We start from the raw sequence: 14,679 nt of genomic DNA on the forward strand, positions 1-14,679 counted from the left end.
AATATATTATACAATTATCATAATAATAATTATAAAATTAATCATAATAAAATACCAGTACATACTAAACCGAAGACATTTTTTCTGACGAGTTACTCACTGCACTGTTCTATACATATAAATAAAATTGGAGTGTCTGTTGATAATATTGAAATAACCGTTTCTTACTACATGCATATAAACACGGTACATACACCAAAATAACATTTTTCACAATTTTTGTCTGTCAGTCTGTTTGTTTGTTCCGGCTAATCTCTGAAATGGCTGGACCGATTTTGACAGGACTTTTATTGGCAGGTAAATGATGTAATAAAGAGTAAGTTAGACTACTTTTATTTTAGAAAATAAAGTTCCACGCGGACGAAGTCGCGAGTACAGCTAGTATGTAATACGAACACGCCAATTTTTATAATGCATTAAAATTTGTGTATAACATGGTTACCTTTTTTTTTAATAAAATTAAAAAAAAATCTTCTACTATATATATATATATAATAAACATTATTATTGTAAGTTTATTTGTAAGTTATTTATTTATTTATTTATATAAATGCAATGCATAAAAAACCAAGGTAAAAGTAGATATGACAGGCTTAACGCCTTACGGCATTTTCTACCAATCAACCACAAGTTGTGCAGAGAAAAATTGTAATTATTAATAATTGTTACTTTATGTGCGACTCGCAAACAAAAATTTCAATTTGAGTTGATGAAAATGTTTTCTCGCCCCTGTTCTAATCTATAAAGCAAACGAGCTTATTTACATCTGTAAATTGTTAGCTTCAATACATAAAGAAGACTCGGTGGACTAATTTGTTACTTACATTTTATTCATTTAAAATCATAGTAAGTCACGTGATGTTGGTAGCGTCACGATTATACCGCCACCAATAGTAAGAGAGATAGAGGCCGGGAACAAGGAGGGAGCGGGCTGCTCTCTCTCTTTTCGAGGCGACCGAGACGACCAGACGTGAATGTACAGCGACGCAATTTATGTGGAGTGTAATATGAAAAAGGAATAAATTAAAAGTAATGCTGCATCGACATATCATTTCTGAAACTTCCCAATAAAATATAGCTGGTTTGAACATGCTGTTAAAACACATATCAGAGCAGTTGAAATAAAAATAATCTTTATGTCGTAGGTACTAAACATGTATCAGTTACAAAAATATATATTTTGATCTCAATGACGCAAACATGAACTATTTGAAAAAAATGTATTTTACATTACATTACAGATTAGTAAACAATGTAGCTACACTGTGAACTGACGGGCACAGGTTAGCGCATATTAAAATAAACAACAGGTTTTATCATGACCCTTATACAATATATACCTATCGACAATCAATCTTATCTCCTTGAATAATTTCAACTGTTGTACAATATCTATTTTTTTTTAAGTATATTTAGGGATCTGTACACCCATTCGATGTGATGAAGACGTAATCATTATTATTATCGCGCGGCAACACCATTGCCAAAATATTTTATGTTAGGCTAAAAAGGACTTGTATCCAGAGCCGTAAAATATTAATAAATAAAAAAAAAAGCTAAGACAGAACAATAAAATAACAGGCCTGTAAATAGAGACCGAATCAGTTTCTTCTACATACATTAACATAGCCGCAAAACATAGTATAAAACAAAGTCGCTGTCGCTGTCAGTCCGTCCCTATGTATGCTTAAATCTTTAAAACTACGCAACGGATTTTGAACCCGATTTTTTTAGTAGATAGAGTGATTCAAAAGGAAGTTTTATATATATATAATACATGTACAACCGTGCGTAGTAATAAAGTTTTATACATTTATAGGCATAAACTCCTTGCATTCACAACGTCCATATAATACAAATAAATTTACTGTCAAAACGTCACAATTTATAAGTTTTTATTTTACTGTATATTGTCAAAATCAAAATTTATTCACTTACTAATTATTGATTTGGAAAGTTGTATGTAATTTTTATTTGTTATTTTTGTACTATATATTATTGATATTACATAATTTATCATATAAACTTTCATCTCACTTCTTCTGGTGAAACAGCATGTGATGTCTAACATATTGTAAAAAATATAAAGTTAGAAAAATATTATTGAAAGTAACACGGAGTGTTAAACCGTATGATCACAGAGACCTATAAAATATGAATATATCTAATAATACCTAATAACATTGAATATATCTTACAATTTTTATCTACTAAAATATTTTAAGACGTTGCAAATAATACAAGTGGATCTCTTCCAACCTTTACACTTTGAGATGAGATCATAGTTATCAGTTTAGACTTTGAGACGAGATAAATCATTGATATCGTAACATAATAAAGTCTGTGGTAAATGATTCATACCGACAGACGAAGAGATTTTTATTAGATAGTTCAAATTGTCAAATGTGTCTAATAGTATTATTTACATTATAATTATTTTTCAATTTCTTATAAAAAAATCAATTAAAAATATCTATATACATATATTGGTCTATTACAGACTCTTATGATATGTCAAATCTACCTTCAATCCGGAATGATTTCGAGATAAGAAGCTCAGCTCATATTCTTTTTCAACACCCATTCACGAGTTTGACGGATGTAACTGTTGAGAAACTAAGAATGAAATAGACTTTCTACAAAGTGCCTCTATACCACCTATTTCAGCCTACTGGTTTGTAATGTGGCGCGGTGATTATCACCTCATCACTGTAGCGTTATATATGTTGTGATGAGGTGTCGCTACATAATATATTGTTTACTGTAGTGTGTAGGTAGTGAGTATACAGGTATAATTGTACTATTTATTGTACATTAGTAAGTTTATTATATAGTGTGCTACATGGCTTATTAGTAACGCGTACATACGACGCGGAGTCGTAACGTGGACTGACTTTACATTTGACTTAAATCTATGTTATCTGGAGAGGTACTTATGGAAGGGTCTCTAGTATTGACAGAAATATTTTAAGTGTAGGCACAGTAAGATGTGTTTCAGTCATAGGGTGAGATTCGGCAGTTATATCACAGGGTATGACATCTTCGTCTTCCAAAGTCGCAAGACACTAAGTCCGTGATACTATTCAGATGCATAGACTCTCACAATCAAGTATAAAGAAATAGAAACAACCTACATTTAATTAAACTCATTTTAATAGTCATATTTTTTTAAATCTAACACATTCGGAACGCAGACTCTAGCATTGTGCCATGCGAGGAATAGAACCCGCGACCATCGAATTAAGGCGGTGCTAAACCGCTAGACCACCGAGGCCGTCAGTTAACAAACATAGTTAAAATAAACATAATTATCACGGAACTCTAGAAACGTTCAACCAACACACACTTGACCTTCAACCATTTGTAAGCAACGATTGCGCGTAAAATACCTACAGTGTGATATAGCGGAATATTCTACTTTATTGTAATCAACCAGAAATGTTAGTATTGTAGTATTAGTAAATAAGATATCGTATCGTACTGTATGTTATTCAGCATCGTACAAAAACCTAACATTTAAAAAGTAAAATAATTCCTCATTTATTTATATTTTAATTATGTGTAAAATTAAAAAAATTAAAATTTATTTATGATTCACATACTGCTTTAATTATGACGAGTGATTACGTTTCTGTGGTGTGAATGTTGGAGAGTGAATTTGAAATTAGAACTCAAGTGACTTTTTTTTAAACATGACAACAAAGGAGACTAAGGAATGGTTCGTGGAAATGCCGTGGGGAAATGTGGCCAGTGAGTATAAATTATCTGTACTAATGTAGCGAAGATTTTAAAAATTCTTTTAGTGATGTACAGCCCATTTACCGTAGAAGCCTATATGCTATATACCATCACGCTATGATCAGTAGGAGTTGAGCTGCAATGTAAAATATTGTAAAAACAGGGAAAATATGACGCAGACAAAGTTACACAAGTCGGCTACACAGATAAATAAGAAAATATGTGTCGATTAATAAACAACAAACTTTTGTTGATGATTATAATATCAATCGTTGGATTTCATGACCGTTTGTAGTATGGTCAAACCGGGTCAAAGGCAGTAAAATAGAAATACTTTTTGATAAGCAGGAGAATTATTTCGAATTTGAAAAGTAAGAAGGATTATTTAAAAGAGCAACACGCAAGTTTTTTGCTGGTTCTTCTTGTGATGAGACTTGAGATGAGATTGTTTTCCGAATGAGCGGTAGATGAAAATAATGACTAATTATTCAAAAGTGCTTAAATTAAGTTTATTTGAATAAATGAATATCTATTCTACTCTGTTGTCTTTAGTACTTTTTATTAAATAATTGAATTATTTAATAAAATTCCTACCGACTTACATTACTATAATTCTAACCTCGAAATAATCAGAAAGGCAAAATATAATGTTTTCATGCCTATCAAAGAGTGCACAGAGCAATGAGTGTTGTTTTTGGCTAACTAGAAAGTAATAGATACAATTGTATTATTTGTTTGTTCATAAAATATAACCTAAAAAGTACTCAATAATATTGAAAAACAACAATTTAATCATATATAACTTTATTATTATATGATGCAGTGGTTGTTTTAATTTTTTTATTCATTGTCTTTACAATTTGTCGTAATGTTTATTTATTTTTTCTTTCTATACATTCGGTCATTAACTTTCATTCGTTCAAATTCATTCATACACTTGATGTATCATTGTAGCTGTAAAATTAAGTGCTTAAACATTGTTTTATGCATACACACAAAATAATATTAGACCAATACAAACATGCAGAACAATAACAAACATAAGAGATTTCACACAGAGTCATCTTGACTGAAGCTAAGCAGAGCCTTGTGTTATAGATACTAGACAACTGTTTGAAATATGTACATAGATACTTATTTGTAAATACATAGGCAATATACATAGAAAACACCCAGACCGAAACAATCACATTCATGAAACATGAATATAAATATTTGTATCATGCGAGGAATCGAACCTGCGGCCATCAGCAAAGCGGGGTGCTAAACCGCTGGACCACCGAGGTCGTCGTCCGTAATACGAAATATCTCTATTAACACAGAACTAATGATTCTTTTTTATTTATGCAGTGATATCCTGGGGCGACAGCACCAAGCCTCCAATACTGATGGTCCACGGGTATCTAGACACTGCAGCCACCTTCATACCCCTGGTGGAGTTACTACCTGACAATTACTACTACGTTAGTTTCGATTTCCCTGGTGAGTACTTTAAGAACCTAATCAAATCAAATCCAATAAAAAAATATTTATTTATTTAAGACATTTTTGCCGCTTATGAAGTTTTTTACAAGTCACGTTTTTTACATTAATAAATTTTCCCTACCGTCCAGTTCAGTATACAGATCCAATTTAGAAGAACTGGCAAGAAACTCAATTGAATTACTTTTTTTTAAAATCCAGTTTATTTACAATGTATATTTATATAGGTGTCTATGTAATAATAATAATAATAATAATCTCAGGACAATTCACACAGCGCCATCTAGACTAGACCCAATTTAAGCTAAATAAAGCTTGTGTTATGGGTACTAGATAACTGATACATATACATAGATATTTTTTTTGTAAATACATACATATTATACATAGAAAACACCCAGACCGATACAAACAATCATACTCATGAATACAAATGTTTGTGCCGTGCGAGGAATCGAACACGCGCCCATCGGTCGTAAAGCGGTGTGCTAAACCGCTAGACCACCGAGGTTGTCGTCTATGTCTAACATTAAATGAAAATTTCGTACATAAACAATTATTGTCAAGCTCGTTTGTCATTTACTTTAATGAGGAATAGGCTTCGCTCAATAAATATGATTTAACAGGTATTTTAAATTTATTTCTTCATCCTCGCCTGCTCCCGTTACGCGGGGTCGGCTTACCTAATCTAGACGCCATGTTTTCGCTGGTAAGCATCGTCATTTGACATATCCAACTTGTTCATGTCTCTATGGACATTAGTCAGCTAGGTTAGTGGCCAGGCTCGTCCTCCATTGTACCCATGGAAAGGCACTTCTTTACTACATGGTGTTAATACTCATGCTAAATTCAAATTCAAATTCAAAATATCTTTATTCATGTAGGTCTATTACAGACTCTTATGATATGTCAAATCTACCGTCAGTTCGGAATGATTTCGAGATGAGAAGAACTGACAAGAAACTCAGCTCGTATTTTTTTTAATGTTGTACATATTTACAATAATACTATTTTATTTAAATTCAAATTTGGGAGAATAGAGTGACCATATGCATATGCTATATAAAAAAAATCAAAAAGTCTAATCAGTGTTCGCAACCTGAATACCATCTAATATTAACCCGCTAATGTTAACATCGCGTACAGTTATGACACGCTCGTCATCTACTGCGGCTGCGCGCGTGCAATATTGTGAATCTGTGGCGTATTACATTTGCGCGGGAAAATAAAAGACTACAAAATGGCTTCTTCTGCAGACACTCTAATTTTCTTATGCTCCTAATTCTCAATTCTTTTATACTATTGATTATACTTTTATATGTATGTAATTTATTTTTATTTTTAGTCAATTACTGAGTACATTATAATTTTAAAATGGTGTTGGAAATAAGTTTATTAATTCGTAAAAATAACCTATCGTGAAGGTTAAAAATGCAAACGCACTATTGCAATAATATTGGTCGACCGTTTGTGATATGTCAAAGACTATAATGCAGTGACAGCTATCTTGAGTGTTGCCTGGCAATAGTTTTTGGCGTCTATATTGTTCCGCTATTATTTGTTTGTGTTCGTCTGGTACGGGCAGCGACAGGTGGAGAAAAATGAAATAACGAGTCCAGTGGTGGTTATGTACAAATGTATATTCTTGCGTTATTTACAATAACTAGGCAACGGTGTTGCCGCGCACTATCCGTAGAATCTTTTTTTTTTTTTCTCTTTATTTTTTTTTGGGATTTTTGTGCACATAATGTGACGATGACAATCCCATCGTACCTATACTAATTAACAAAAATAAACTAAAAAAACTTAATCTAATATGACACCATCCAGAACAATAACTTGGCTGCATCGGAAGCTGGTTCTGCCAATATTTCATGAAATACTCCTACGTCTAACCTATTTAACATTAAAGCTTGGATGGTATATTCTCTTTTATATGCGTTACCAACACATTCCATTAAATTATGATGCAGATCTTCTTCTTTTCCACAAGCTTCACAATTAGGGGATATCTTTTTTTTCATTAAATAAGCAAATTTATTTAATGGAATGTGTCCGGAACGCAGTCTATTCGCAATAACAATGTGCTGCCTATTAATCTTTGTGAGTGCGAACCATGGAATACGAGGAGGCTGGCACTGTATCGTTTTATACCATATGCCCTTTGACTTAGATCTTTCATCAAAATATTCTTTCCAGCTTTTATAGCACTTTTTTTTATACTTGCTTAGTATCTCTGAATAGTCTGGTAACACATCAATAATTACTCCTTCAGAGCAGGATCCGTAGAATCGCCACAAGTTGTTGACTGTCGTTAATTATAAAATGAAAACTTCGTAGATATTACTAATATTGTGAACTATTTAAACTGTGATATTATGCATTAACTAGTGTATAGGGTGGTTGGTTAAAACTAAGTGATATCTGCTGCTTCGTTTGCATTTATTTGTTATGCCACCAACACTTGAAGAGCACCTAGCTGTTCAAGATTCAATGTATGAATGTCTTTAAGTAATATTATATGTGTATTAGATGAATCTATATGTGCAGAAAACTATTTCATCAACTCGAAAATTATGTATAGGTACATCTATACATATAAATAAAATTGGACTGTCTGTTTGTAATATTGAAATAACCGTGTTTTACTACATGCATATGATAATAAATACAGTACATACTCCAAAATAACATTTTTTACAAATTTTGTCTGTCTGCCTGTTGGTCTGTTTGTATAAGAATATATATGTATCTAATGTAATAAGGAGTAACTTAGGATACTTTTATTTTAGAAAAATAAAGTTAAATTAAGAAGTTGCGGGAACAGCTAGTAGAAAATAAATCGATGCAAAAAATATAAAACCGTATATTTTTCTTATTATACAAAATAATAATTCCTATTACATATTTTATATACTAAAAAAGTGTATTTTATGTGGCCAGCGAGATTTTATTTTCCCACATTCGTCCATCTTCATTTCAAATGATAGAACAGGCAAAGATCCTTAGACCATACAGCCTAGTCAACATTTTAATTTCTTCTAAAGAGCAACACACAAGTTTCTTGCTCGTTCTTCTTGTGATGAGACAGCTTTCCGAACGAGTGGTAGATAAAAAACAAATTGTTATGACTATTCAAAAGTGCTTAAATTAAGTTTATTTGAATAAATGATTTTCTATTCTATTCTATTCCGGCCAGCGACAAACCATGAAGTCCACAGCAACTATATTCTTAAATGATTATGATATAATAAAAAGGAACTACGCCTTGTTTGTTAAACATAAAGTATTAATAAAAATGATAAAAGTTCTGCCGTCAGATCCATTGATTGATTACCTAATAAAAATACATGTATTGTAAGAATTTTATTACTGATTAGCCCTGATTAGCCCTAGGTGGCATATTTTTATGAATACGATTATTTATATAAGTATATTAGGTATCCATTACCAGTGACGTGATTTAAAAAAGAGATAAAATTGTTTATGATTGTTATATTTTTTTAAATAATTAGAATGTTGAACAAGCAAAAGACGCGATAAATGCGAAAATAACTCTGTCTGTCTGTTTGTCTAGCTTTCCCTCTAAAACTACTGAAGCTATTTTGGTACACAGATTCTCTAGACTCTGATAAAGAACATAGGCTACTTTTTAAAACGAAAAAGGTTGTTGAAATGGGAGATGTAAAAATTGTGTGAAAATATCGTCACTTTAAAAGCTAGAGGCATGAAACTTATTTTTTAGGTTGTTAATTAAATATAAATAAAACAAAAGTATTGTAAGGGCATGCTCATCTTATCATCCTCCACTGGTGCCCCGCCAGCGTAAACCGTTAGCTCAGGCGGGTGCACCATTCCATTATCATCTGTTGCGGATGAATAATACGATGTTGTTGGTCGAGATGTACATTATAGATGGTAATAAAGTGACAATATGTACATAGAAATAATAATCTTATATACTAAATAACAATAGAAAAATGTAAGGTGGGGTGACACAGTTTAGACACGGCAGTGCTTATTAGACAGTATTGAATTTGTCTTACTAGACATTATTAAATGCAATTATTATTTTGATGTATATATCCATATCATCCATGACAAAATTTTTGGGTTATATTATTAAATATTTTTTCCTTATTTGGTCAAGATCACAATTCCACGTTGACGAACTCGCGAGCACAGCTACTATATCTATTTTAAAAAGAAAACATAATCATTTTCAGGTCACGGCAAATCTGATCACGTATCAGTAGCACCACTGGCAACACAGACCTTGTTCACCGAGGTCCTGAGGCGTGTAGTGGAGCATATGAGATGGAAGAACTTCATCTACATGGCGCATTCTATGGGGTTTATTAACGGTGAGTGGGTCTTATGGTATAGAAAGATTTTTTTTTTATTTTCTCGTCATAAAATCTTCCACGTGGTCCTCATGATAATTTCCTAATGATGTTGCCACTATAGGCTAACTGACCTGACCTCATAATCATTATTATCCACTGCAACATTCCATTAGCAATTATTTATATATATAAAAAAAACATCTATTCTGATTTTTTTTTATTTATCAATTATTTTTTTATTTTTTTAATTTAATTTATTTTTTTCATTATATCTATTATGATTGTTTTTAGCAATAAGGCCGCCTTATTGTAACGATACATGTGTCCTTTGTTATATTGTTTGTGCTTCTTCTTTACTGTACGTTGCAAATAAAGTATATTCTATCTATCTATTCAAAAGAGCAACACTCAAGTTTCTTGCTCGTTCTTCTCGTAATGAGACAGCTTCCCTAATGAGCGGTAGAGAGAAAGAAGGATACCGATAACTGTGACTATAGATTCAAAAATGTTTAAAGTAATATTTGTATAAATGAATTTCTATTCTATTATATTTCAAATTGAAATTTAAAGCGAGTGAAATCGCGGGTACAGCTAGTATGTAATGATTATAATTATAAAATAAAATTTATACATTTTCCAGGTATTTATTATCATCATATTTTTCCTAAAAAAATCAAACGGATGATCATCATCGACCCGGTTGTCCCGGTGGGGAACCAGTTCTACGTCAATTACGCTGTAGGTGCTTGGTTCAAGACTAACTACGAGGAGCACTACGACAGTTACCACAAGTGAGTATTCATTTTTTAGCGACTACTCTAACGCTGTTTAACTAATCTATACATATAAATGACATTGGAGTGTCTGTTTGTAATGTTGAAATAACCGTTTTTTACTACATGCGTATGAATATAAATACGGTACATACACCAAAATAACATTTTTTGGCAGGAGCATGTAATGAGGAGTAACTTAAGCTACTTTTATTTTAGAAAAATAAAGTTATGTAGCCTAAGTTACTCCTTATTACATCAGCTACCTGCCAATAAAAGTCCCATCAAAATTGGTCCAGCCATTTCAAAGATTAGCCGGAACAGACAGACAAAAATTCAAAAAAATGTTATTTTGGTGTATGTATCGTATTTATATTCATATGCATGTAGTAAAAAAAGGTTATTTCAATATTACAAACAGACACTCCAATTTTATTTATATGTATAGATTAAGGATTAAGGTTTTTATGTATTTTCATGTTATATTAGACAGATAAATGACCCCAAGCTGTACACGTATGAGCAGGCTGTGACCGCCATGATGAACGCCAGGAACCTCACCAGGGCGCAGACGAAGCTGTTACTCAACAGATGTTTAGTGCCAGTCGAGTTTGGAGTCCACAGGTTTGATTCAATATTAACTTTTTGACGGACTTGTTTTGAGTGCGTGAAAGCCTATTCGATCGTGAAAGTGGTACGTGTAAAGGCAGGTATTGGCGGTAATCACCATAAGGCATGCCGTATGCTTGCGTGCCTGTATATAAAATCATCGTATAGGTCGTATTATATTTAACATTTCATGTAGGATGACCTCGGTGGTCTAGCAGTTTAGTACACTGCTTTACTTCCGATGGTCGCGGGTTCGATTCCTCGCACGATTTTTATTGATGAGTATGATTATTTGTATCGGTCTAGGTATTTTCAATATATTATGTAATGTATTCATAAAAAAAATGTGTAAGTATTTCTGTAGCTAGTCTAATACCCATAACACAAGCTCTACTTAGCTTGGAACTAAATAGCGCTGTGTGACTTTTCTAAGGTTATTATGAATCACGGATATCACATGATAACGTGATGTATATTCATGATATTATGTTCATGTGTATAGGCGACGGTTAGCACTTTCTAAAAAATAATCCGTCAGCTTGTTCATCCAGTTACATAAAAGAATATAATAAATAAATTTATTGTCTATAACCATTTCTTTTTTTTCTTCCAGAATGACATTCCAACCAGCCATGCGTCGCGTGTTCGGTACTTGGCTTCCAGAATACACATTAAACCACGTGATCACGTCGAAACCGCCTCCCACCCTCGTCATAAACGCCACAGAGAACAAACTAACACCGGCTATGGTGTTACTAGCAAAAAAATTAATGAAAACATATGCGGAATCCACGACTATACATCACAACGTGCTCGTGGAAGGGAAACACGATGTGCACATCACAAATCCGGAACAACTAGTGCCTCATATAATCGACTTTTTAAATGATACGGTTAAATCGAAATTGTGATGTGTTCGATATTTAATTTTACGCGGGAATATGTAATTATTATGAGATTGTTTTTTTAATTTGCCATACAAGGAGGCAAAGGTTTGTGAACCATATTAAATGATACGGATAAATCAAAATTGTGATGTGTTCGATATTTAATTATGCGCGGGAAAATGTATTTTTTTATGATATTGTTTTTTAATTTGTGATACATATAGGCTAAGGTTTGTAGACCATACAGCCAAATGGTTTTTACTCTTAACATTTCACAATATTTTTTTTATATGAAACATTGTGAACGTGTGAGTAATAAAAAAAATAGCGAAAATTAAAAAATATTTATTCATAGCTAGACTTTCATTTATATGTATATTACATGATAATGTAATGGTGCACTCGCCTGCGTCAACAATAAAAGCTAGCGGGGACACAGTGTAGTATGATAGAATGAGTATAAAGTCAACTAAGCGTAATGGCGAATTCACTAGTATCTACAACGACAATTTCAAGGTGGGACCATTTGCATAACAACCTAACATGGTACCTATATCGGTAGCAATAGGATCACTAGACCCTAATATTGATAATTTCTTTCCCACTTCTTTATATTAATATTACAAGAATTCTTACGGTTCAGCACGCTGCCTTACTTCCGTTGTTTGTGGGTTCCATTCCTGCACGATACCAACATTTGTATATGATAAGTAAGTATATATTGATGTGGGTTTTTTTCTATGTATATTATGAATGTATCTATAAAGGAAAAGGTATTTAAGTATTTCTGTTAACTCATAGTATGTAATATTATGTTATCTGTGCTCATAGTAATCTTAACAATATGCCTACAGTTATGACGTGCTCATTATGTTACTGCGGCTGCGCGCCGTGCAATATTCTCCATCTGTGGCGCATTACGTTTGCGCGGGAAAATAAAATACTACAAAATGGCTTCTTCTGCAGACATACTCATTAATTGTTGTACTCCTGATTCTTATATTATACCGTTCTACATACTAGTATCTGCAATTGACTTCTATTTCAATATACTACATTTATATACGACTAACCAAATATAAATACAGCCCCTAGTATACCTAACAATTTCTATTAGTTGTCTAGTACCAGACCTACAAGCTTTTCTAAGCTTGGGGCGAATTACCGTATGAATTATCCCGGGTTATTAATAATAATATGCAATGCTGACTAACAATATAAGTCTTTGTCAGTCAGCATTATTTTTTAAATAGAAATAGAAATAAAAATAATCTTTATTTAAATAAACTCTTTACAAGCACTTTTGAATAGTCATATTTTGAATCTACCACTCATTCGGAATGCAGATTCATCAAAAGAAGAATGAGCAAGAAACTTGTGTGTTCCTCTTTTGAATAGATGTTTTTTTTTATATAAATAAATAATTGCTAATGGAATGTTGCAGTGGAGAATAATGATTATGAGGTTAGGTCAGTTAACCTATAGTGGCAACATCATTAGGAAATTATTGTGATGATTTCCAGGGGGACCGCGTGGAAGTCACACTGATATGGTACGTTGCTAGACATGTGGTCATCACTCCACATTACTAAAACCCCTTCTACCTTTATCATCATCATTATATAGGCCTCGTATAAGCCCCAATAATAAAAAATAACTTTAATATGGCGGTTTAGCCTGCTAGCATCTGCTTCTTCCTTATCCCATTTATTTGTGGTCGGCGTAATATGTTTTTCTCTTCCATTCATCCCTGTTCGCAGTCATCGCGTTATTTACTTCCTTTCTTACCATATCATCTTTCACACAGTCCACCCATCTCTTTTTCGGCCTTCCTCTGCCCTTATAACCATCCACATTCATATGTAACACCTTTCTTAAAATATTATCCTTATTCCTACGCATTACATATATCCATACCATGATAGACCCTTCAACCTCTCTGACACTGGCGTCACTTTCATACTTCCTCTAATGTATTAATTCTTTATCTTGTCCAATCTTCCTCCCCGTTCCGTCCCAACCTCAACATTCGTATTTCAGTTGCTTGCAGTCGTCTTTCATCCGTCGTCTTTACGGGCCAGCACTCTGATTTATCCTGCTAGCAAGAGTAGGAAATGCTACATCTGTCTGAATATAACTGACAAAAGGTTTTGAACTCTAGATTTTTTTAGTTTGTACAAAATTTAAACCATTTAAGTTATAATACACTAAATAAAGATAGGAAAATGACAATTTATCACTTTATTAATCTCTATAAACAGAAATAGAAAAAATCGTATTCGGAATCGGTAATAATTTTGTTTTCAACTAACTTTGATAATGTAATAACTTTCTTATTGGCGTCACTATTATCTTCTTTATTATGTTTACATTTCATGATTTTTACATGTAATAAAATCATAAATTCGTGACGAGGCAAATACTGTAAAAACGACTGCATGAATTTGAATGGAAATTTCAAAGAATATTGTTAAATGTTGGCGAACATATATACCAAAGAAAGATGAGAAAATTATACTATTAGAATGAAATTATTTTTTTAATGCGTAGTGTACAATTTTAGTATTCAATTTAAAATTAAAATTATAGACTACGTTGTAAAGACATTATATTCATTGTTGTCGTTAGACTTTGTCATTAATAGATGACGATTAACAATTCCTGTGAACTTGGCACACGATATTAAAAAAATATATTTTTTTTTAGAGAACTCTTTTAAATAGTTCTAGAGTTCTTTATAAACATTTTAAATAATTCCGAAATTTTAATAAAAAAAAATCGTACGTTGTGTGAATTTAGCGCACGATTTTTTAAATGATATCAATCAATCATTTCTTCGAAGTT

The 14,679-nt window shown here is 32.4% G+C and overlaps 1 protein-coding gene across 1 annotated transcript; it reads left to right on the forward strand.

Moving 5' to 3' along the window:
- The first annotated feature begins 3,445 nt into the window (after positions 1-3,445).
- On the forward strand, positions 3,446-12,162 carry LOC131840641 (serine hydrolase-like protein). The gene is made up of 6 exons (XM_059188813.1): positions 3,446-3,750; positions 5,089-5,220; positions 9,447-9,584; positions 10,207-10,357; positions 10,829-10,963; positions 11,562-12,162. The coding sequence occupies exons 1-6, from the start codon at positions 3,693-3,695 to the stop codon at positions 11,857-11,859; spliced, it is 912 nt and encodes a 303-aa protein (XP_059044796.1). The 5' UTR covers positions 3,446-3,692; the 3' UTR covers positions 11,860-12,162.
- Positions 12,163-14,679: the final 2,517 nt, after the last annotated feature.

The sequence above is a fragment of the Achroia grisella genome, unplaced genomic scaffold (genome assembly GCF_030625045.1).
Source record: "Achroia grisella isolate CSIRO2021 unplaced genomic scaffold, CSIRO_AGI_Agris_v1 utg149, whole genome shotgun sequence".
NCBI classification, from domain to species: domain Eukaryota; kingdom Metazoa; phylum Arthropoda; class Insecta; order Lepidoptera; family Pyralidae; genus Achroia; species Achroia grisella.

Bases quoted from the DNA above. Each gene is read 5' to 3' on its own strand.
- LOC131840641 (XM_059188813.1), top strand. From the start codon at position 3,693: ATGACAACAAAGGAGACTAAGGAATGGTTCGTGGAAATGCCGTGGGGA. The intron at 10,358-10,828 runs GTGAGTATTCAT...ATGTTATATTAG, and splicing joins CACTACGACAGTTACCACAA to ACAGATAAATGACCCCAAGC. The intron at 10,964-11,561 runs GTTTGATTCAAT...TTTTTCTTCCAG, and splicing joins GTCGAGTTTGGAGTCCACAG to AATGACATTCCAACCAGCCA.